At 40.6% G+C, this 24,900-nt stretch overlaps 1 protein-coding gene across 5 annotated transcripts; it reads right to left on the reverse strand.

Moving 5' to 3' along the window:
• On the reverse strand, window positions 1-24,742 carry arl6 (ADP ribosylation factor like GTPase 6). Of its 5 annotated transcripts, XM_031896581.1 has the most exons (10): window positions 24,614-24,742; window positions 20,989-21,093; window positions 18,105-18,255; window positions 13,684-13,745; window positions 10,524-10,592; window positions 7,782-7,876; window positions 2,724-2,853; window positions 2,291-2,346; window positions 2,138-2,150; window positions 1-446 (listed from the first exon to the last, which is right to left on the reverse strand). In XM_031896581.1, the coding sequence occupies exons 3-10, from the start codon at window positions 18,225-18,227 to the stop codon at window positions 413-415; spliced, it is 582 nt and encodes a 193-aa protein (XP_031752441.1). In that variant the 5' UTR covers window positions 18,228-18,255; window positions 20,989-21,093; window positions 24,614-24,742; the 3' UTR covers window positions 1-412. The 5 variants fall into 5 exon arrangements, with proteins under 5 accessions (XP_031752441.1, XP_031752440.1, XP_031752442.1 ...); XM_031896580.1 differs by lacking the exon at window positions 20,989-21,093; XM_031896582.1 differs by lacking the exon at window positions 20,989-21,093 and having other exon boundaries at window positions 24,589-24,742.
• Between the last annotated feature and the right edge of the window lie 158 nt (window positions 24,743-24,900).

The following is a 24,900-nucleotide window of genomic DNA, read 5'->3' on the forward strand; positions in this document are numbered from 1 at the left end:
TTGTCTGTATATATATATATATTTTACTGACAAACATGAAATATAACAAATTCACATCATTATCACCACAATTTCATATTCTCTACAACACGACCTTAATATACAGCTTCCCATGTAGAGCTCGTTTATGCACAGAATTTTCCATAATAAATTAGAGAGTAAAATGCACCAGCTCTATGGTGTTTGGTATTTACAAAATTCACACATTTTAATTCCATGGGTTTAACAAACAGTATAATATACAGAAAATAAAAGTTGCGCTAATTACATGTAACAATAAGACTGGATTCACTATTATTATACAATATATATACCTGAGAATCTAGATAAAATAAATTATCTTCATTGAAGCTGGAAAGCGCCCATCCTCCTTTTGGTTCCAATAAGTACAGTACAGTTCTGCAGGGTTTCTTTATCTCCTTAGGTCTTCATTGTTTGGATTTGATCTAAAGGTAAATATAGAATTATCTTTATAGCAGAGTTACATGCAGAGTCCCCTATAAAGAAGCGTACACCCCAAAATAGCACATGAAGAAGTAAACTGAATTTGTTTATGGTTATTCTCTGTATATGTACTGCCTTCTGTACTATCTATATATTCATATCTATCTATCTAAGATCTAGCTATCTATCTCTCCATATCTATCTCTCTATCTATCTCTCTCTTTCCATATCTATCTATCTCTCTCTTTCCATATCTCTCTATCTATTTCTCTCTCCATATCTATCTCTCTCCATATCTATCTATCTATCTCTCTCTCCATATCTATCTATCTATCTATCTATCATTCTCCATATCTATCACTCTGTTATCCGGAAACCCATTATACAGAAAATATCTAAATTACAGGAAAGTCATCTCTCATAGACCCCATTGTAATTAAATAATTCAAAAATTTGAAACAGAGCTTCTTTTTCTCCGCAGTTACAAAACAGTACATTGTACCTGATCCCTAATAAAGTTTCATGAATCAATCCTATTAGAAATAATCCTATTGGGTTTTTATGTTTAAATGATTTTTAGTAGACAATGTATGAAGATCCAAATTTTAGAAAGACCCCAGGTCCCGGGATAACAGGTCCCATACCTGTATAAGGTGTCAACTGGAACAATATTAATATTCACACAGCCCTGCCCCAGCCAAGGTGCAGCTACATGGAAACCAGACTACATTCCCCAGAATTCCCTTCTCTTAAATCACTTACACACACACATACACACACACAAACAGATAGGTTTGCACTTCCAGTAACTCCTAGAACAAAAAGCTGCCTCGCAGTGTGTGGCTTACTGTAAATAGTGGATACATTTTACGAGTGACATGACATTAGTGACATCTAGTGGCCTTTCTGAGTATCACCAAAGCCACTATTACATGAGCAAGCTATGTCAGAGCCTGAAGTAATGTTATTGACAGTGTGCAGATAAAATGCATCAGATTAACTGCAGCGTTTATTGGGTCTGCAAGAAGGAACTTAACTATTATTGTTCCATTCACAAACTGCCTCTTCTACCCCCTCTACTAATGAGCCGTGAAGTCATTTGCTTGCTAGAAATCTGAGGCTATTCATGTTGGAATGGTTACTATCACGAAGTACAAATGAACTGATAGAAATTGCTGGTGTGGTCAGTAGATGGAGCCCCCCCACTCTTACTTAGATGCAGGGATGGGACCTTCCTGAATGTTGTTTGGCATGTTCAGCTCACAAAGAGTTAAATAAACTCAAACACTAAACTAAAAGAGCAGGCACAGCCTCCAGTGCTCTAACTAATGTAGTGTAATGGAACCAGCATCTGTGTTGCCCCACATTTTCCATTTAAGTGAGTCGTAGGTGGACATAGTTATTTTGGGCACTTCCTAGTGGATAATATGGTTGAAGTTCAGTAACTTCTGGAGGGTCCCTACCCATGGCAGATTATTCCAAATACTTGTTAGAGCCCCATATTATATATATATATATATATATATATATATATATATATAATATATATATATATATATATATATATATATATATATATATATATATATATGTTGAATGATGTAGTTGGCTAATACAACATAATTCATTTTTAATAACATTGATGCCATATTGATGATATAATGGTTCGATGGGATGTTAGAAGTTTACTCACTGTGTGATTTGGTCTGGTAGCAAAAGAAATGGAAATAGTAAAAAAAATGAATAAACAAAAGGAAAATAAAGCAGAAATAAAAAGGCAAATGGAAGCAACTGCGTGGTGATAGGACTGATACAGCACCACATCCATCCGTCTATACATACATACCCTGGAGCCAGTCTACACCTTCTTGGAGGCCTTCTCCTGTGAGTCCATCACTTGCACTGAAAAACAGTAATAATGAGAGAAATAAGGGTTAAATGCACCAGAATATGGTACTGCCACCTACACCTGTCACCCACTATGTCGCTATAGCCAGACCCGCTACCCAACCCTGGCGAAGGAGCAAGCCCCTGAAAAAATGTTGTTACTTTGTGTGACTTAATAAACATGAGGGGCCTGTCCCCCACTTGAGCCACTTTGTGTGCTGATACCTATTCCTTTCTCCTAATCCATCTGCCCTCTAGTGGCCTGGCAGTGCATATGCACTTAGCACGGTCCAAACTTTCACTGTATTTTATTTACTCCAGACAACAGCACACAGACCCCAGCAGAAGGGGCCCTTTCTACACAAACACTTGCAAGTAATGGAAGCGCTTACCAAATGTGCCATGGCTTATCCTTGATATGCTCCAGGCTCAGCAACTGAGATACTTTTACTGATGACAGCGAGTCTCTTAGATCCATTTTGTTAGCAAAGAACAGGACCGGCATTCGCCTGTGCTTAATGTCTGCGGGATGGAATCAAAGAAAGGGTTTTAAATGAAAGAGAGAGCAGAAGAAGTGCTGGTACTGTCACTTTAAGGGAAGGTAAAGCAAGGTTATTACACTGGACATTATAGGACTACCGGAATTTACACCATATTTATGATACAAGGAAAACTACTGTGACTGGATCACCTCTGTCTGTGCCACAGTCATTAACTGCCTCGATTCAATGGTATCCTCGGTACACTGCCCACATACATACACAATTATACAGTCAGTTTTAGTATATTCTATACCAAAAAAAAAAAAATTCTGAAAGACGAACTTCCACCTTAAATAAAGAGATCTTATAAAGTGAAAATATACACTATTTTAATTATAGCTGACGTCTGCTTTGTGTTTATGGGTGCATAGAAGAAATGGAAACTAATGTAGTAACGTGAGTGGTTAATGCTATTGCGCTGTGCTCTACATCTACACCTGGCTGCCTCTCCCTGGGAGTTCATAGTGCTCCTGGATGAAATATGGCTGCATAGGATGGATGGAGCACGGCTCTTACTAGTTAATATTACACTAGTAACAGATTAATGGTTTCCTTCTGCAAATCTTTTTTTCATGTCAGTTCTGAACAGGGGGAAAGCGTGTCAGAGATAATACTCAGGCCTGCACGATGCGTTATGTTCAGCAGTGATAGAGTGCAGCGCAGGAGAGGAGCATCCCAATAATACATAAATCAGCCAACGCTCTGTATACCTTATACACTCCATTCTTTACCTTGTTCCAAGCAGGAATATTTCACAGAGCAGACAATAAGACTTAAAGGGGAGGCAGATGTTTGGAGCCATTAGGGGTTACAGCTGCTGCCCCAGAACATTCACAGACCATGGGACGACTAGGAGAACACAGAGAAATGGGTACTAATACCGTATATCAGGGATCCTCAACCTTTTTGTCTTGTGAGCCACATTCAGATGTCAAAAGTGTTGGTGAGCCACACATGAAAAAAAGTTCTTTGGGGATACCAAATAGGCACTGTGCTCTGCTTGGGTCAGGAATCTAATATACCATATACCCGTGGGCCAGGAATCTAATATACCATATACCCGTGGGCCAGTTATTCGATATACCATATACCCGTGGACCAGTAATCCGATATACCATATAGCCATTGGCCAGTAATCTGATATACCATATACCCGGGGGCCAGTAATCTGATATACCATATACCCGGGGGCCAGTTATTCGATATACCATATACCCGTGGACCAGTAACCTGATATACCATATACCCATGGACCAGTAATCTTGATATACCTATACCCGTGGACCAGTAATCTGATATACCTATACCCGTGGGCCAGTAATCCGATATACCATATACCCGTGGGCCAGTAATCCGATATACCATATACCCGTGGGCCAGTAATCCGATATAACATATACCCGTGGGCCAGTAATCCGATATAACATATACCCGTGGGCCAGTAATCCGATATAACATATACCCGTGGGCCAGTAATCCGATATATCATATACCCGTGGGCCAGTAATCCGATATACCATATACCCGTGGGCCAGTAATCCGATATACCATATACTCGTTGCCCAGGTTGTATTAAAATCATTGTCATGCAGACAATATGGTGCCATGCAAGGGATTCCAAGGGATTTCTTGTTGATAACATCATTAATCAGAAAACTATAAGACATTAATACAAACCCTACAGTTGGACAGCCCTGCTCTAGAATATAGGGGTAGGAATAATCCCTTCATTCCTAATCTTTAATGTTATTTATTCTCTGGGCAGACATCTAGGAGATAAATGTCTATGGGAGAGAAGAAGAAGATATGATTACACTTATGCCAGATAATAAAGAGGAATAATCAGGGTAAAGCAGTCAGTTACCAAATGCAAAACAAGAAAGAGAGAAAGAAAGTGCTTTCCCTTCGCATTTACAGTCATGAGGGAACGAGGGATTTAAACATCAAAGAAACTGACAGAAACAATTTACTTCAGGCTGGAAGTTTTCACCCACCGATGCCCATTACTTGGGTGACCTGAACTCACTTTGTGAGAGTGCCCAGTGTATGGGGTACGGGTGCAGAATTCAGAAGCAGGTAAGGATGAAGAGAAACAGCCACGCCGCGCTGCACGGGAAAATAACGGGGTCTGATAGACAGGCAGGCTTAGCTAATGCTTATGTACAGCACACACACAATAGCCAGCTCTGCCTGTAGCCTTGGCCAGAGAATGGCAGTTACTGGGCCCTTGCTGAAGGGTAAGGATCTGCTGGGTACAGCTGGCATTTTGCCACCTCTGCTAAAGGAGGTACGGTGAGGTTCACCCCTGAATAAAGAAAAAGAAGGGAAGGAAAGAAAGAAAGGAGCACTATGGAGCCTCTCCTCTCAGTTAGAGACAAACACGCTGAGCCGAAGGGAATATTACAGATGGTGTTGCAGCTGCAGGACACCAAGGCGTTGTTATTAAGTGCTGAGCTTACAATGTATGTGTGTAGGCGTGCAGCTCATTTGTATTTACTGGAAAAACACCATCATTAATTGTAAAATAACAGTACCAACATATTTTTTTTGGAACACTTTTAACAGTATAAATTCATCTGGCTTGGGTGTAATTGGGCACGGCCATGTCCGATAAGAGGAGTGGCTTCATGGCCTTCATTTTTTTATTTGGAAACATTGGGAGGTATGAGTTGTTCCTGTATAATAAAGTAAAGTATAGTAAAATGCTGGCATGGCTGTGGCCAGCCTCAATACATGGTCAAACAAGCCACGTTTAGTTACTTAAAAAAAAAAGAGTCATGTTTTGTTTGGTTAATTTGCTTTTTGCACAAATATCTTACGATACTGCAATAAACTGTTATGCCAAGTTAATTATTCAGTTTTACACAGACATACCTGATCCTACAGAAAGGAAGCCATGGTAGCGAGTGAAGGCTAAGGCCAGTTCCCCAGGCCCCTTAGGCTCACCGTGTGATGCAACCCCTTCTCTCACCTTTTGCCATTGTAAACTAATGGATTTGGGGACTCAGAGAGTCTGTGCAACACTCACTTGACAGCAGAGAGATCTCAATTCCCTCTTTACATTACAATGTCTGTTACTTTACAATGGAAAGGTAAAGGAGGGTTGCATTACACTATGAGTCTAAGGGGGGAAAAGGCCAATAATTTGCCTGTGCTCATAGGAACCATCATAGTTTCCTTTCAATCTGTGGAATCAGGTGTCTGTGTAAAAAAATATTTATATTTATTCCCAGCAGTTTGGATAATGTTTATGCATCTTTTTTTACATAATTGAATGAGTTCATGTCAAAAAGGAGGGTATATTTTCCCTTTAAAGGGAGAATATAAAGCCTTTTTCAACATGCGCTCAATGAACTGGGCTTGTGCAGAAGATACTTCTTGCCTCTTGTTTTAATTAAGGAATATCTATGGTTTCTGTTATGTCTCGCACTAAACAAGAATATGAAGCCAGTTTTACTTTAACATTTCCAGTCACATACTGATGGTAGAAGGACTAATTACCAGTCCACCAAGAAACCCCTAATAATGAGCTGCTCAAAGGCTGCTGTTTAGATAAGGGAGTGGTTTGTTGTTCAAAGGTAGACAGGGAGCTCTGAACAAATTGTCCTGTTTATAAAGGAATGGCAAAGTGAGTTCAGTGAAAATAGCTCAACTTAGTGCTTTATAATGGCAAAAACAATAGGTAAAACAACAGGCAGAATTTAAGTTCAACACAAGTCCTATTTGTTGTGTTAATTGTTAGCAAAGGTGTTTTTTAGGTATATGCTATCCCTTTAAGGAACTATTTCCTATATAAACGCAGAGCTTGAGGACTCCAGTAAGTCTTTTAAGTGCCATAAAGAAGTAAAACTGCATCTAAAACACATGCATCTTGCGGCTGTGCCTATTGAGCCCTTAGAAGGGGCCGATACTGGCATTCTGTCAGCCTATTGTCCCCCTGAGAATGAATCAACAGTCAAAATACCATGTATGCCATAGCCAATAAACCACAATCCCTTTCCCCTTTTATATGTCTCACTTCTGTTTCAGTAAGGAGCTGAAGATGGAGAGAAAGTAACAGTAACTGTAGATGCCCAATATAACTTAAAGAAATACTGACACCAAAAAAATGTTACTTTTTTTTTTTTAACATCTATCATAATTGTCTTTTCATGCTCTTTATAATTTTATCTTAGAATTATTTGCCCGATACTTTTAAATTACTTATCCGATCCCCTTATTTCTCTATAAGGGCGCTGCCATACTTGCGCAGCATTAGGCCGTTGGGTTGAGAAAGGAAAGTCAGGTAGCGAAACAGTCAGGTAGACTTGTCATCTTGCCAGTATTTGACCTTGGGGATGGGCTTTCAGGTGTATCTAGAAGAATAAATAAGTACTGGCCTTTAATATATCCCAAACTAATCTAGGTTTACACCCCCTACGACTGCTCTAGGATAGCCCAGGGAGACTAGGACTACTACCCTAGGGAGTAGTGTGTATATATTGTTCAGCACTGATGAATATATAAAGGATAATAATAATATGAGTGGATACTTTATAAAAAAGACTGCACAATGTAATAATGTAATATAATGAAACCAGAATCTCAAGATGTAAGGCATCTATATTCAGTACTTTTATGTTAATACCCAGATACCCATGGCGTCTGTGCCCTGCATTACTGAACATGCTAGTTACACTAGAACATTAGGATCCCTGTTTGCTGAACTTGCATGCACAGCCGTCACAGCTGAGAAAGCCAAGATTAAAATCAGTCAAGAAAGACTTAAGGTATTTGAACTGCTGACATATATCATTTGAGCTGAGTGCTCTTGAGTCACAACCATCAGCAGCCACACTGACAAGATGAGTTTTTCTAAAATGCCTGATGAGAGGAGAGGAGGGGGGGGGAGAGACGGAGCAATCTTACCTGCGTGATTTAACAGGGTCTCCAGTTCTTCCTTGGCCACAACCATTCTCAGCTTGTCACTGCTGTCAATGACAAAAATAATAGCCTGCCCTTCCCTGCAGAGTGGGAAGAAGGGGAAATAGATTTATAGTTAAGCAAATCATTCAGTACAGGAACAGGTTCAGAGCAAAGCAGTTTTATCACCATTGTTCCTATTAACCGGCTCACCTTTAGGAATCCCTTGGAAGGAATACTTGCCCTTTATCTGATAAAATGACTAGACTGTCAATTGTATACACTGGGCAACGAATAAAAGTCCAGCATTGAAAATATGATGCCCTTAAAGTGATATTGACACTAATCGTTTAATTGTCTTCAGGGTTGGGGGCCCATCCCCCGAGCATGCGTATACTTATCCTCAGCACGCTTGGGGGAAGGAGATCAGTGGGGGGAGTGCCGGTGGGGATCAGGTCTGGGCCCACAAGGTTTTTTTCCAGGTTCCCCACTAGCCCAGTCCAACCCTGATTGTCTTAATTAAAGGGGTGGTTCACTTTTAAGGTATCTTTTAAAAATGTCTAGCAACTTTGCAAATGGTTTTCATTCTTTTTTTTAAATATAGTTTCTGAATTGCTTTCCTCTTCTGCTTCATTCCAGCTTTCAAATGGGGGTCACTGACCCTGTAAGCCAAAAAAGTATTGCTCTGTAATGCTAAATTTTAGTGTTCCTGTTATCCTCTTACTTATCCAACTATTTAAGCCCTCTCCCTTCAAACCAGTTCCTTGATATTAGAGAAAATAAAACCCTAGCAACCAGATAGCTGCTGAAATACCAACATAGAGAGCTCCTTAGCAAAAGCTATAATATAACCGAAAAAATGTAAAAACATAAAAATGAAGACCAATTGCAAATTGTCTCAGAATATCACTGTCTACGTCATACTAAAAGTTAATTTAAAAGTGAACTTACCCTTTACAATATTTTGAGGGGAATTCACAAAATCAGAGTCAACTTTATTCTAGGAGTTTTAAATCCACAGCAACCAATCAACAAGTAGCTTTAACTGGTCAACAATAATAGGACGGATAAAACAAAATTCTAATTGGTTGCTATGGACTACAAAGCCAGGGTAAAATTTACTTTAGTTTTGTGAATTCATTGCAATTTAAAGCCGCACAAAAAAATGTAATAGCAACGTGTGTCTTTTAATAGAGGCCATTTAAACATCTTCCATTCTGTCTGGTTGCTAGGGTAATTTGGACCCTGGCAACCAGAAATATACAGACATTGTAAACCATTGTGTATTGCTAACATGACACTCAGCCATCCTCTTGGACAGCTCCTGTATATATATACACACACATACAGTATATATTTTTTTTTGTTTGTTTGTTTTGGAAAGCTTTAAAAATCTCAGCGGACTGAAGTATTTTGGGGGTAAAGAAAGCTATTTTCTTTTCAGTCTTGCAAATGCATTTGACTTATAGCCTTTATGAGAAGGGCAGCCACTTCAATCATTCAGCCTTTGAGATCACCAAGCGAAACTATACCAGAGCGATATAAATCAGAAGAGACATTTCACAGAGAGAAAAAGGTATTAGAAACGGGTTAAAACAATGGTGGCCTTTCAAGGACTTCTAAACGTTTCTGTGATCTGATCTGTTTGATAACGGTGTATTGCTTTGATTATTCATATTGCGTTGCTTCTGACATTTTGATAGCTAGGAGCTTAGAAATAGGATTAAATTATTCCCAGGTATGAGAATTAAATGTCTAGTACATGTCGCTTTATTGTTTCTGAAAGAAATTAAAGTACAATTAAAATTAAAATAAAAATGCAGTAGTATAACTATCTATTGCAGATCCAGACAATAGTTACACTGCAAATTGTAAGGGTGAGGGCACACAGGTCATATGGTCTGCTTCTCTCTGCCCGTCTACAAATGCAGCGTTGGCCTTAGTGCAGTTACACAGAGCAGAGATCAGCATAAATAACTCAAAAGCATGCATTTCCGGGCCGATCTCCGCTCCTTCTAGCTTAACTCAGGCCAACTCGTGCCTATTAGTGCAGCTACACACAGCAGCATATAGGAGCTGATCCACTTGCCTACAAAGAGAAGCAGACCATATGCCCAGTGTGCCCTCACCCTAAGGGGATGAAGAGGACTGAAGCAGCATGCAGGCTGGCATACCACTGTACTTGGTATGGGTGGAATGTTTTATTATATTATTCTGGCTATAATACCAATAGGAATAAACCTCAACATGTTCTGAATGAGCTAGAGTGGGTTTCCTCTGGGTAGTCTGGCTTCCACCCATGCTCCAAAACACACAGGAACGTTAACTTGCTCCTGATACAACTGACCTTAGTATGTGTGACTGCAATGAGGTCTTAGATTGTAAGCTCCATTTTGACATGTCCTGATATAAATGATGTCAGGACTGGGCCAAGTCATAGGCGTACCTAAGGAAATGCACTCCTAACATTCGGCCCCCCTAGTGCAGCAAGGGAGCAGTGCCTCGTGGGCCAGTGAGTGGTGCAAGGATCCTCCCCAGGAGCTATGAACTAGGGGCAGGCAGGCAGAAGACATACGTGGCTGGTGTTCCCGTAACTTTGCACCCAAGGCACGTGCCTCTTCTGCCTACCCCTAGTTCCGTCCCCGATTGATGTATAATCTTATTCTTAGTTTATGATTAGCTTATTCTTAAATTACTTTAATTAAAGTTTATAATACAGAGCATAGCAAAGCAGACAAAGTGACTCACTTGTAGTAATGCTCCCAGAGATTTCGGTACCTCCCCTGTCCAGACATATCAAAAACTGTAAATGACAGGCTGAAAGATAGGGGGAGGAAATGTGTTAAAATGATTCATATTTTATGCATGGATAACAGTTTCATTAATACAAGACTTAAGAAGTCAACATTTTAATTGAAGATTCATTTGAAAAATTGGGGACATGGGAAAAAGGAATATGCAAGGAATTTGTATGTTCTCCCAATGACTGTGAGGGTTCCTTTGGGGTACTCCATTTTTCTTCTACACTCCCAAAACATACAAGCAGGTTTATTGGCCTCTGATAAAACTGACCATAGTGTGTATTACAGTGACAGCATCTTTGCAAATGTATTCATATTTAATGCACCATTATGATGTTATAACAAATACACATAGCAGTTCAGACTCTGTAGATAGGCAGCACATTAGGCACATACTATAGTTACGTAAGCTGCAGGCAGACTGATATTGTGGCAGAATGCAGACTAACAATGAAGATCTAAACAAACTAATGACATCCATATCATTATTATACTGTACCTTGCAAACTTGCTTTCTAAATTAATCATCAGAGATTTAAGCCTATTTCTCTGCTGCTTTCTAACAAGACCCAACTTTTCAGCAATATGTTTATAATTTTAACTTCCGCTTTGTACTGAACTTTTCAAAAGAGAGATAAATTCAACCAATGCAGTTGGCAGGGGTTTCCTGTGTTCAGACAAGCAGTACAAGTAACACCCATACCTGTAGCACCAACTTAAAATGCCACACAGAGCGGATTCTTGGCCTTCAGATAATTGGAGGCTGGTATCAGCCTTCTTCTGTGACTGCACCTGGAGCCACTGTGTTGGCCTGGGTGCAGTGACACCGAAATCCACAGGTTTCGCTGCTGAAATCCACTCCGTTTGCCTACATTGAGGCCGACAGAATGGCTCCATGTGCTAGTTTAGTTCCCCAGCTCCCCTGATCTTTGTTAGAGGGGCTGTAGGTTCCAGGAAGACTGGTTACATGATTGGTGGGTACGCATAAGGCTGAATGTTTTTCACCTCATATCAAAGATATGCGTAATATGGTAGATCTCTCTCCAAGTATGGCTATGTTATCCCACCTGTATGGGGCAGACTATGTACTAAACAGTCTCCTTCCAAACCCTGTAGCAACTATACCCTGACAGAATTTAACAATTCTATACTGACAGAATTTAACAGAAAATAGAACCACCAAAACTCAATTATCATTAAAACTTAAAACTTTTCAACACTATCATTTAAATCTATTTTAGTAAAGGCCAAAAGGCCTGTACTCAAGGGGCATGCAAAGAGCAGGCAGGGCTCTTTATGGAGAATCCTTTTGCATATGAAATTGAGATGTAGGCTGATAGCAAAGGAGAGGTGAGAATACACAGAGGGTCAGAGAAAGCTGCATGATAATATCTCTGTTGCCGAAGGAACTATAAGGAATTGAAGCAAATATGCTGAACCCAAGTTTCCTAATTTCACACTTTAACATTGGATGATAAGTTGGCGCATGTTGAAAGCTGTAGTCCAGAAGCATGTGGTGACCCAAAGTTTAAAGGAACAGTTCAGTGTAAAAATGAGACTGGGTAAAATAGATAGACTGTGCAAAATAAAAAACGTTTGCATAGTTAATTAGGCAAAAATTGCTGGAGTGAGCAGATGCCTAACATAATAGCCAGAACACTACTTCCTGCTTTCAGCTCTCTAACCTTAGTTAGTCAGTGACTTTAGGGGGGAAGGGGGCACATGGGACATAACAGTTCAGTTAGTTTGTGAGCACGCAGGTCAAACTAACTGAACAGTTATGTCCCATATGGCACCCCCTCAAGTCACTGATTGGCACTGACTGCTAACAGCTTAGAGAGCTGTGAGGAAGTAGTGTTCTGGCCATTATGTTAGAAATCTGCTCACTCCAGCCTTTACAGACATTTTTGCCTAACTATATTGAAAACATTTTTTTATTTTGCGCAGTCTGTCTATTTTTCCCAGTTTAATATTTACATTGAACTGCTCCTTTTAAGAACACTTTCATTACATAACTTGAGCAAAGAAACTGAGGCCAAGGGAGATGGTCTTGGGTGGGCAGCAGGCCAAACTGGCATGCTACTCTGCTTTTGTGTAGTCATATTGCAAACCCCCCCCCCCCCCCCCACCCTTTAGGACATTATTGGCTGTGATCAGTGGGGTGAAAGTTAAAAATATGGAGGAGGATTTGGGGAAGGGTTAAACACCAGTCAGAAAGCAGCAGGTTAGGGTTAAGTGTGGGTTGGAATGTTATGACCTGCCTATCACTACCACTACTACTGATGCTTAAGGGATGTGCTGTACATAACCCTCAGGCTACAGGCTGCCCTGGGTACCTGCCTTACTATCCCCAAGATCCCGCCAAACAAGAGAGAGTAATGGAGTTTTCCAACATTCCCTTTGCAACAGTGTTCTGTTCTGTAGGGCTTTAAAAAGTGGAGAGGTAAGAGATGGTCATTGCTCTTTACACCCTCTTAAGACAACTCTGACCATTTAAAGAGACCTGACCATAACAGAGATATATATTCATTTTAATAACTATTTTTAAATTACAAAGGTGAACCAATTCCAGTGCCATGCAATAAATACGACATATTGGGACATCCGCTGTATTAAAACATTTATACTGCATGTTTAGCATCATTTCAGTAAATTGCTTTACAGGGATGCCAAGGCAAACACTGGTGTAATACCCAGCAGGAGATCACAAGGAGACGATCCGAACACTTCTAATGTGTAAATATTGCATTAGTTTCCAGCGCCGCGAAAGACAAAAAAAAAAAAAAAAAAAGCAGGATCTGCTGAAATTACTCTAGGTCTGTTCTTTAGTCTCCTTTCAACTAGTTTTATTTTGGGAGTTAGAAAATAAGCCCATAGTATTTAGGGATATTATTAAATGAGAGTCTGTAAAGGAGGGGGGGCAGTAAATACAGAACTTTCTGCAATAACCAAATTATATTTAAATATATTATACAAATAAAGGACAATTGTAGATGTTAATAAAAGCTGAAAATAAGAGAATAGGTCAAGGGTCTGAATACAGGTCCAAGGCGCTGTGCATTTTACACCCATACACATATATATAGATATCAAATTAGATTGCATACCTAGATGTCTTGAACTTCTCTATGCTGAATCCAATGGTCGGGACTATATCCTGGGTCTGTGCCTAAAAATAAAAATTCCAAGCATGAGATTCATATCAGGGTTCTGTGGGTATAGCTCCTCAGTACACAAAGCAAAAACAACATTATGAAGAAGCAGGGGAAAACATTAAGGGGATGTGTTCCAGTCCTCCATAAACACAGGGTTACACTGGCCAGCTCTATTTATTGTTCAATTTCACAGAATCATGCACAGATATGTTTCAGGCTGTGTATAGTTCATCCCTTCAGTACATAGCGGCATTTACAGATACAAGCATGACAGTGATATGGTTAGTACATGTCCAAATGCATGCAGTGATATGGAAAAGGCAGTGTTCCTCTGGGTTAAGAACTGAGCTTTGTGCTGGTAGTGTACAGTCAGAACACTCCTAATAGCACTAAATGAAAACAGTGGTGATCACAATCCCCCATCTGCCTGTTACTGCCCCTGACAGTAACAGGCAGAGAGCCCTACAGAATGCACTTGAAGTGGGGACAGGCACACCCTGTTGTCAAATGTTCCCTTGGGCACTTTAAACACTGGGGTTTGCTGTCCACCACTACATCCAATAAGGTGACGTTGAATCACATATCAGAAAAAATGACAGTTGGACAGGGGTATTTTATCTGCTGCTGCCATCTTATGGATAAAATGCATTGTGTGCCTTAGCCCAATAAACACATGAAAGTGCTGTAATCATTACACCCTAAGGAGACTTTCATTTTGGAGGCTCATACTAAAGTAATCCCCATGGATATCTTTAAATACATGTGAACATTTGAAGTATGATCTGTGTACACAGTAAGCTCGCCCCCGTACCATATTGTCATTGAGTATATTTTGATATAAGCTACATCCAGTGCGACAATAAAAACATGATTTATATGTCTGTGAGCTGAAGCAAGAATAAAGTTTAATATGCGTGCTGTCTATATTCTCCCTCTTTGTAGCTTATATTTGTATATATAAACGGTAAATTAGAATGCACCACTGAGATGGGACCAGAAAATTGTGACAAGACGGATTTTCCGTCATTGCTCTCTTCTCATGGGAGGACAGCATCAAAAAATCTTCTGCAAGCTGTTTGATGGGGGACGGCGGGGTGGAGATGAGCGCCGGAGAGCCAGGCGCTGCTGTGTAGGAAAAGCTTGAAAAAGAACATCAAGCGTCTCCAGAGAATGCAGCATCATAATGCAGTCTGTCCATATTACAGGAGAGCGCTTTAATTTTTATACAAACTGTGCAAGTTCTGTGCTTCTTATTAAATCAGCAGCGGCGGCACTGCCACCTTTTTATTGTATTATAGAACATTACCTGCTGCCGTTACAGTAGAAAGAAAAATACAGTTTAGCAAGATTTTCTACAATTCCTATTTCTCCATATCTTAAAGGTAAACTAAAGCTGGGTTCTATACCCTGAAAAACTGTTGTAAAAAAGAATATTGTGTATGCTGGCATTTGCGGAGGGGCTTCTCTATGACCATAAATACCAGAATTATGGACACAGTTCCTATAATTCATTTTAATAATAAGTCTGATTACATAATATAATGATTGGTGCCTACAGATTGTAAAGAAATGTAAATAAGACACAAAACTCACTGGGGGTGGCAATTTGTCACACTGACTGGGTATTCTGAATAAGGGGTCTTTCCGTAATTTGGATCGCCATACCTTAAGTCAACTAAAAAATAAATAAAACATTAATTAAACCCAACAGGATTGTTTTGCATTCTATAGGGATTAATTATATCTTTGTTGGGATCAATTACAAAGTACAGGTATCGGACCCCTTATCCGGAAACCCGTTATCCAGAAAGCTCCGAATTACGGAAAGCCCATCTCCCATAGACTCCATTATAAGCAAATAATTCAGAATTTTAAAACTGATTTCCTTTTTTTATGTAGAAATAAAACAGAACCTTGTAATTGACCCCAACTAAGATATAAATAATCCTTATTAGATGCAAAACAATCCTATTGGGTTTTATGTTTTATTAATTTTTTAGTATGGAGATCCAAATTACAGAAAGACCCCTTATCCGGAATACCCTTGGTCCCGAGCATTCTGGATAATGGGTCCTATACCTGTACTGTTTTATTACTACAGAAAAAGGAAATCAGTTTTAAAATTCTGAATTATTCGATTAAAATGGAGTCTATGGGAGATGGGCTTTCCGTAATTCGGAGCTTTCTGGATAACGGGTTTCCGAATAAGGGATCCCATACCTGTATAGCTAATAGTTGGACTTTATTGTACTGTGTATGGTATGTGCCAGCAACCACACCACAGGTATCTGAGGAAAAAAAAAGGCTCAGGGCAACTGGTAACTAGATCCGGTGTGTGTATTGGGTATATAGCTAACCAGGAACTGAACTAAAATAAACATCTGGTTAAAAACCAATCACCGTAGTGAAGCCTGGGACCAAAAGTGGCCTAAACAAATATGGCGGCTTCCAACCCTACTAAGCAGCTCTACTTTTTGCCACCAGGTACAAGAGGAAAGTTCACTTTTTTGCAGTCACATCAACCTCATGACTGGGTTGTCTGCAGGAAAGAAAAATGTTAACATGACTGATAACTAATTTTTTTAAACGCCCTCTACAATTTGCTAAAGGACTGTTGTGTATGTTCAAGCAAAAATATATACTAGGGGGTAGAGTCCCGTGCGAAACCAATTTTTGAAATCTGGACCCACAGCCCGCAACCTGCATTTTTACTCGCTTGGACCAGCTACCTGACCAGCAAGGGCCTTATCCTCAACCCGATACACGACCTGCTGAACACCATTAAACAAGAAGTGCTGTTGCTGCAAACCGGAAGTGACATCACCAGAAGTAAGTGGGGGTTAAAATTTAAAAAAAAAAATGTTTAAAAGGAGTAAACTAAGATAGTAAAAAAGAAATATAGGCCTGCAAGCTGAAAATCCTAGCCGCAACCCACAGGGTACCTGCTTTTCTTGTGGGCAACCTGTGGGTACCTGACACGCTACAGGACTCCACTAAGGGGCAAATTTAAATATATTCCTATGGGATTTTTAGTAGGATATTTATCAAATGGTGAACTCACATTTACCATTGATACATATGCTTCTAAAAATCCCATAGGAATCAATGGAAACTGGGTGAGTTTTTCTGTGTCGAGCTCTAATTTCCCACTGATAAATATGCCCCTAAATGAGAGTAGGGTATGAGAGCATGACTTACTATGTGCACAGGAGATACCTTCTGTGCATACCTGCATGTATTATATGAGTGGGTATTGCAGTGTTACTTGTCCTTTCCTAGTTATCAGCCTTCTGTCCCTGAATTGTCATGGGCTTAAAAGTTCCCTGCTTGCTCACTAGAGCTCCTGAGTTAAGTGTAACATGGTCTTACTACTCAATTACACTGTTTGTTGGTGGCCTTGATTTTAAATGCACTACAGACTTAGAATGGTAATAGGCAGTGTAGGATTCACGTACAACGAGGGACCTTGATGTAGCACATGAGATTACATATTTTGGCCAAAGTATGGTACTAACACCTAATTTTTCGTCAAAATTATTTTTAAAGGCAAACTGAGCACTGGCAATCTTATTCTTCTGTGCCTTATTGACTGCTACACGTTAAGCATGATGAATGCTCGACAGGCATGCCCTCTTGCAGCAGGAAATGCCATTTATTCAAACTATATGCATATAGGCATTATATGGGTTTATTGTAACCTTATATAGTTTATCTCACTGCAAGAAAGTATTAGAGATTGTCAAGAGAAGCATATGTGAGAGGAGAGGCTCTTGTGCTGCCCTAAGGATGCGCAGAAACAACCAAATGCATCTTATGTGCTTCCACTGAATAAGCAGTCCTTTCCAAGAAACATTTTCCACCCACAAATAAACATTATGCACAGATTGATTTCCCTCTGCACTCTTTGATTGCAGCAGTAAATGGTCTGCATTTAAATGATGCAAATAAATAAATGATAATCCAAAGGAAGAGTATTCTTGCCTCCGTTTTAGGTTTATTTTTATTAAAACAATTAGTGTGACTCTGTGGGATCCACGCACACCCCGTGGTTCAATTGTTCCCAGCGTTACCATTGTGCGAATCTGCGCAATCATTCTCACAGAGCCATCAATGGGCGCAGTTAAAGCAATAGGACGCCTCTGGTCTGACTGTGCGGGGTGCAGAATTAACCCGTAGCTGGTGCGTAGCCATGATGGAATATATTAAATATACTGGAGGATTTTGCTTGTGCTGGGCAAAGTGTGCAGGAGATAATCCCCTCTCTTGGTGGAATTTTCTAGGTCGTAAATGTAATGCAGTGCAGCGAGCCGTGACCTCTCCGTAGAATATACCCGGCATAACAGGATAATGCGGAACATGATAAGGGCACTCACATTGGCAGGTTTCAGTTTGTTGATTATTGTAGTCTTCCCACTGTTGTCTAATCCAAGGCACAAGACATGCACTTCTTTCTTCTTCAGGCCCAGCCATCCTGCCAGCTTGTCAAACAATCCCATGGTGTTCACTCAAGAGTCCTCTTTGTACCTGGCATCAAGAACACAGAGGATGACCATCAAACAGTAGCCATAAACTGGGAGTATGAATAAAGGCACAGCCACTAGTGTTAGGTTTGAGAAAGGCAAAGGCACACTATGACGGCAGGGACGCAGACAGCTTTAAGCTCATTAAAAGAAAAGGCTCTGCCTTCTAATCAGACTGACAGCATCTGTGAGAGCAACATATGCTGCAAGATGTGCTCAGTTGGCGTGCCAATGCTAATACCGACATGTGCAATTGCCAGGGCACTGCCACCCAGAGCAGGTTGCTTACTAATCACTCAGAAAGCCATTTAAGGTCTGTATTTGGTACACGCAAGGCATCCCATTTTAAAACCACCATGTTTCCATGAACACATTTCAAAGGGCAAGCAACACCATAAAATGAAAATGTTTAAATCTAATGGTAATGGCACATGGGGTGTTTCAATGCAGTTACAGGTATGGGACCTGTTATGCAGAATGTCTGGGACCTAAGGTTTTCTGGATAAGGGGTCTTTCTGTAACTTGGATCTCCACACCTTAAGTCTACTACAAAATTGTTTAAGCGTTAAATAAATGGGTTTGGCTTCTTAAGGCTAATGATTATTTATACCATGTCTCTTAGATACAGGTATTACTGTACCTTCCTCTCCTGCTATTCAAAGTTACATGTTAAAACTTGTTCTGTTTATTGTAGTGAAGCATATACATAGGGATTGGGGGGCTAATTGTGCCAGACTGTCACATACAGCTCTTTGTGCCCCTTGCATTGTGGCAATAAAGTGCATTCAAATGCTTAAGGTTCCCATACACGGGCCGACTATAGCTGCCGATATCGGTCCCTTGGACCGATTCGGCAGCTAATCGGCCCGTGTATGGGGAGAGCAGAGCGGCCTGGCCGACCGATATCTGGCCTGAAATTGGCCAGATCTCGATCGGCCAGGTTAGAAAATCCGGTCGGATCGGGGACCGCATCGGCTCGTTGATGCGGTCCCCGATCCGACTGCCCCATTGCCGCCCACATAATCCGATCGTTTGGCCCCAGGGCTCCCCGACATCGCCCACCCGTAGATGGGGATATCGGGGGAAGATCCCCATTGCCGCCCACATAATCCGATCGTTTGGCCCCAGGGCTCCCCGACATCGCCCACCCATAGGTGGGGATATCGGGGGAAGATCCGCTCGCTTGGCGACATCGCCAAGCGAGCGGATCTGCTCATGTATGGCCACCTTTACCCGTACTTGCATTCATGACAAGTAGAATTGCTTGCAAGGTGCATTAAGAGACATTTAGAACAAATTCAATTGTGCTCCACATTCTCAGTCTGGTGTAAGACACGGTGTGCTGCTTGCACTGCGCTGTGGGTAGGTGCAACAGCTTAGGCGACTGCGCTTTGAGGGGTGCAATTTTGACCCCAGCACTTTCAGCTACCCACAGTAAATGTGCTCAAATGAGAAGTACTGTTAGTCTTTCCTTTATACATTACAATTCCTCGTCTACCTTTTCTTCCTCAGCAGCTTTCACTGTTCACTTTTTTACACCTGACCATCTAAACACCATTTTCTGCCCAGTATGGTAGGTGGATTTGGCACTTTAATGGTAAAAGCCAGCCAGTGGGCTACTCCTAGCTAGTTCATATATTTATTATTACTTTTTACTAAAGATTTAAGAGAAAAGAAAGAGTATTGCTCCGTGGTGCTTGCTCAGTAGTGCCCTGGGCTGTGCTCCTATTAGCATAAAACTGCACCAGCCCGGGGCACTTCTGAGCAAGCACCATGGATATTGGGTAAGTGATTATAACCACTGAGGGGTGCCTAACAATTGCCCCCCTCCATGGATTCCAGATGCTTTGCTTCAGCTTCCCCAAGTCGCACAAAGTTTCCTCCTACAGGCAACTTTGCGTTACTTCAGAAAGCCGAATCGATGTGTAGGTATTTTGGATTTTAGTTGCCCACAGTAGCAGAGATCTATTGCAAGCGACTAACTCACTCTGTAAAGGCTGAAGCTTAACTAAAAAATTAGGCTAGAAATGTTGTACATTATGTTTTGGGCTTCTGTACCAGCCCAAGGCCCCCACAGCCCTTTAGGAGGGAAGATCTGTGCCCCCAAAGATGCCCCCAGTAGCCCCCCATCTTCTTTTCTGCTGATTCCCTGCCCATGCTCTGTGCTGCTGTCACTTACCTGAGCTTAGGGACCCACTCACAATATACTCTATATATAGAATATAAATGTCACAATTAGTAATAAATACAGATAATTATTACACGGCAGCTCTGAAACCAGTGCAACTACAATCAGAATTTAATAATCAGCCCTGTAGCATCAGCTTATATGATGGACAAACCTCATTTTCTGCTTGATAAATTGCAATGACCCCTAGGCTTAGCTTCTCAACAGCTGCCCAGAGCCCACTGAGCATTTGCAGTGTCACTGACACTTTCCAAGATGGGGAGGTCCCGGATCACTGCTGCATTGCAGTATATAAATTATGGCATTTTAGCCATATTCAATTTTTATGGTTTAGTCCTCTTTAAGCGCATCTAGAACTCACTGACTGATATTATCAATCCGTTATAAGCCTTATAAATAAATTGTAAAATGTATAATTATATATGTTGCCTAATGATGGCGATAATCGTGCTTTATCAGGTCTCTTTTATATTATGACTCACTAAAACACATTACAATAAATATTGCAACCCCTACTTGAATATATAAATAAAGAAAAATCTCACAGACCTGTATAAACCACTCAGCCTGTAGTCTCCTGTAGCCACAGGCTGGGGACTTTGCCTATGAGGAACCCTTGTGATGGGAGAGGCCTTGTACATAGGTAATTAATCTCTGTGCCGAAAAAACAACACATTAAAGCTTCTTCTATTAAAAAATACATTCTCATTTAAAACAAATTAAGCAAATAGCAAAAGTGTTTAGACCAGCATTATGCATATTCACCTTAAGTTTTCAGAATGCTTTAGTTTCCCTTTAGCTTTTGAGCCGACACATAATGCTTAACTGCACCTACAATTACACCATTGTAGCTACAGTGTTTTGATTGTATGTCAGCCTAAATAGGTCAGAATTCTTAAATACAGTAGTTGTAGCTTTGCCAAGTCATAGAGTTTAAACGCATGGCCTAATGTTGGCAGGGTCTAGGCGGTGCCACATACTGTATTTTTAACAGCTTTAACCTTTTTATAAGGTTGCTAAAAGCTAATGGTCCTATGTTACAATTAGGGGATGCAGTACCATGTGCAAAAGTCCTTAACTAAATAGCACAAGCCTTACCACTATAGGGTTTTTACTCCTGTCACTGACCAAGCAAAGCACAGGGTGATTTATTTAGCAACACTGTGCAAATTTGCCTGTGGGCAGTAACCTATAGTAACCTATAGTATAGTGGTCTTTTTCCAGCCACCTGCATGGGCTAATTTACCCAGTGTTGATAAATCTGCCCCCAAGTGTCGGTATGTCTCATACACCAACTAACTCATGCACAAATGAACAATGCCCAGTCTACACGGTGCCACAAGGACACAGCTATGACAAAATATGACAGTTACAAGTATTCCGCCCCCACAGGATTGCTTGTGTCTAACTAAATATAGGGAAAGTAAACAACGGACTGACCAATTAACCATTTTATGTATTGATATGATTCATTTCCAAAGTTTAGGGAGTGCCCTGAACAATTCTGATGTGTGGCCACACAAAGAACTGTTACACCACTAGTGAAACATTATAAGGGTTATATATTTACTATGACCCCTGATGCAACTGCTGGAGCACTAAAAGCAGGGTAGGCAGATTTATTTTTCCAAACTAGCCAAAGTCAGTTCTAAAACCAGCCCAAAACTAGCCAAAAGCCACTTTGAAAGTAGCCCACAAATAGTCCAATATGCGCAATGAAAAAAAATTCTAAGAAAATAAAAGTATATATGGGGAAACCCTGCCTTTTTAAAGCTTATAAGCACTACCCATGCCATGTGCTCCCTTTCCAGGTACTGGGATGGCTGATAATTCCCTGCCCTCTGTGCCCAGACCAGCTGGGAAGTCACTACAGAAATAGATTCTGAATGTTGCATTAACCCCAGACATGATATACATGGGTGCATTGCACTACAACTCTCAGCCGCCCCAAGATATCCTGAGAGTTATAGCTTAAAGTGATACTGACACTTAAAAACTACTCTTCAAAATATTAATGTACATTAAAGGTTACATATAGATCATGTTGACCGTTTTTCACTGATAGGGCTGCTTCTGTAAGTAATTGTTACTTGAAGTTCCTAAACCTGACTGTTTTGCCAACCAGACTGTGTCCCTTTTCAGCTTACCAGTTCCAGCTTCTAATGCTATCGGACTCCTGCTGCACAAATATGGCAGCCCCCTCATAGAGGAACATTGAAGATCATGTAGGTAATGTAGAAGCACCAGACAAGTGCTTTAAAGACAACATTATAAATAGCATGCAAAGACAATGTTGTGATAAATATAAACATAAAGTTTCATTTCTGATGTCAGTATCTCTTTAAGGACCAACTGCAGAGCTGCTCCCACATCACAGTAGAAAGTACAATCACATAACCTATAGAGCAGGGAGCTGGTTGTAGAATAGACGGATTGAGCCTGAAAGGAAAAAAAAAAAAAGAAATAGAAAAGGGAGCCTCTGTCTATACTATCCAATTGCATGCTGGGTATGGTAGTTCTATATTAATCCTAGCTGTAGGCCAATTGTTCGATACAAACTATATTACCCAGCATGCAGTGGAACAGGCACACTAGGGGGCAAAAATTTCGGCTAGTTTCCAAATTACAAACTATTATTATTATTATTATTACAAACCCGCCAAGGCTCCAAAAAATAGACCAAAACTGTACCTTGGCTGGTTTGTATATTGGAAACCCACCAGGGCTTTAAATTAGTAGCCCCATTTGGTGGGAACACCGCCAATCTGGCAACCCTGACTAAAAGGTGCAAAATCAGTCCTCATTTAGCACTTGAGTTCAGAGTCTGGCTGCTCTGCACTTAGCACTAAATTTCAATCCAGAGCGAAGTGCAGAGGGCAATGCAGGTGGATGCATGGCAGCTATGGCCATACAGGGCTCCTTTGCTGCCTGTACCTACATGTGTGAATGAGGTGTAAGTTAGGGAATGGGTAAGTGCCCCTGCTCCTCAACAATACAACACTGCCAAACACGGGTCTCTGGAGCGCAGGAACTTCAATTAAAAAAAAGTGCAGGGCAGGGTGCGAAAAACATAGCAGTTTGAAACCCTTTTAATGCACTTTGTAAATAACCCCTTATATCACACCTTATTGCTGTACTGTATGAAGCAGGGAAACAATCACAGCCCCGGAGGGAATAAAGTCTTTACTGGGGAAACAAATAAACCAGCACTAAGGATACAGGCATCTGTCCTCACTGGTCTAAAGGGATCTACCAATAGCAAAGCAACACATTTGGTGTTAATAGTTTTTAAATGGGACTTCCTGGGAGTCTGTGACTGTAATTATAGGGTCGCTCACCGTTACCAAATGTCCCATTCGCAGCATTTTTTGATCAGTTTTATTAACATTGGAGATAAATACCAACAGTAATGCCGCCCATAGCAACCAATTTTGTCCTCTCTCTTGTAGGTGGCCATGATCTGGGAATCAGCACTTTTATTGTACTGTCACCCACTGTGACCTACAGCACTTATATTTGCCTATTTGTGTCTGTAAGTTACCCTCCCATATAGATTGTAAGCTCTACGGGGCAGGGACCTCCATCCTCTTGTGTCTTTGACTCTTAACTTATTGCAACTGTATTTATCTGTATTTATTGTTATAATTTGTATTTATCTATTATCTTATTAACCCCCTGTTTGTATTAATGTATCCTACTGTACAGCGCTGCGTACATAAGTAGCGCTTTATAAATAAAGATATACATACATGTCTAATTGGTTGCTATGGAAAACATCACCAGTAATATTTATTTCCTATGTAAAACACATCCTATTTATTTTTAAACTACTGCCCTGTGGAGATATACCTTTATTGTAATTGTTATTTATCTTCCTATTCAGGCCCTCTCCGTGTCTCATTGGAACCCCTGCCTAGTTGCTAGGGTAACATGGACGCTTAGCAACCACATAGCTTCTGAAAAAAAATAACACAACAAAATGAAGACCACTAGTTTGTCTCAGAAGAAGACTCCCTGCAGCATATTACAATCTCATTTAAAGGTTACCCACTATTTAAGTACGCTACACCAAATGTTATATATTCACTGACCCTTCTAAATGATACTGGAATCATACAAAATTAAGCAATTAATTAAGCAATTACATACGGCCCATAACAAGCCTATGGCATACCGCCCAATTGTCCCGATTTTCTCGCAGTCCAGACTCGCTGTGTAAAAGTCCCTCAGCCCCGGTAAGGTCCAGCTCCCTAACTCCGGCCGGCGAGTTAATCCAAATCCCGCAGGTCTCATCTCGCGAGATTGTGACGTCACGCACCGTGTATATAAGCGCAGTGACGCCGCCCAGAGCCGCACTTTGCTAGTGGCGAACTTTGTGGTTATTTGCTAATATCATGCGATAGTGTATTTCGGGCGGGTGTTTGCCAACAATTTTTGTTTCTTTTGCTTGCAGCTCCTAGT

The sequence above is a fragment of the Xenopus tropicalis genome, chromosome 2, assembly GCF_000004195.4.
Source record: "Xenopus tropicalis strain Nigerian chromosome 2, UCB_Xtro_10.0, whole genome shotgun sequence".
Classification (NCBI taxonomy): Eukaryota; Metazoa; Chordata; class Amphibia; order Anura; family Pipidae; genus Xenopus; species Xenopus tropicalis.

Coding starts and splice junctions, on each gene's coding strand:
- arl6 (XM_031896580.1), bottom strand. CDS start 18,227: ATGGGATTGTTTGACAAGCTGGCAGGATGGCTGGGCCTGAAGAAGAAA. Junction 10,593..13,683: donor GAGAAGTTCAAGACATCTAG/GTATGCAATCTA, acceptor CCTATCTTTCAG/CCTGTCATTTACAGTTTTTG. Junction 2,347..2,723: donor GATAAGCCATGGCACATTTG/GTAAGCGCTTCC, acceptor ACTGTTTTTCAG/TGCAAGTGATGGACTCACAG.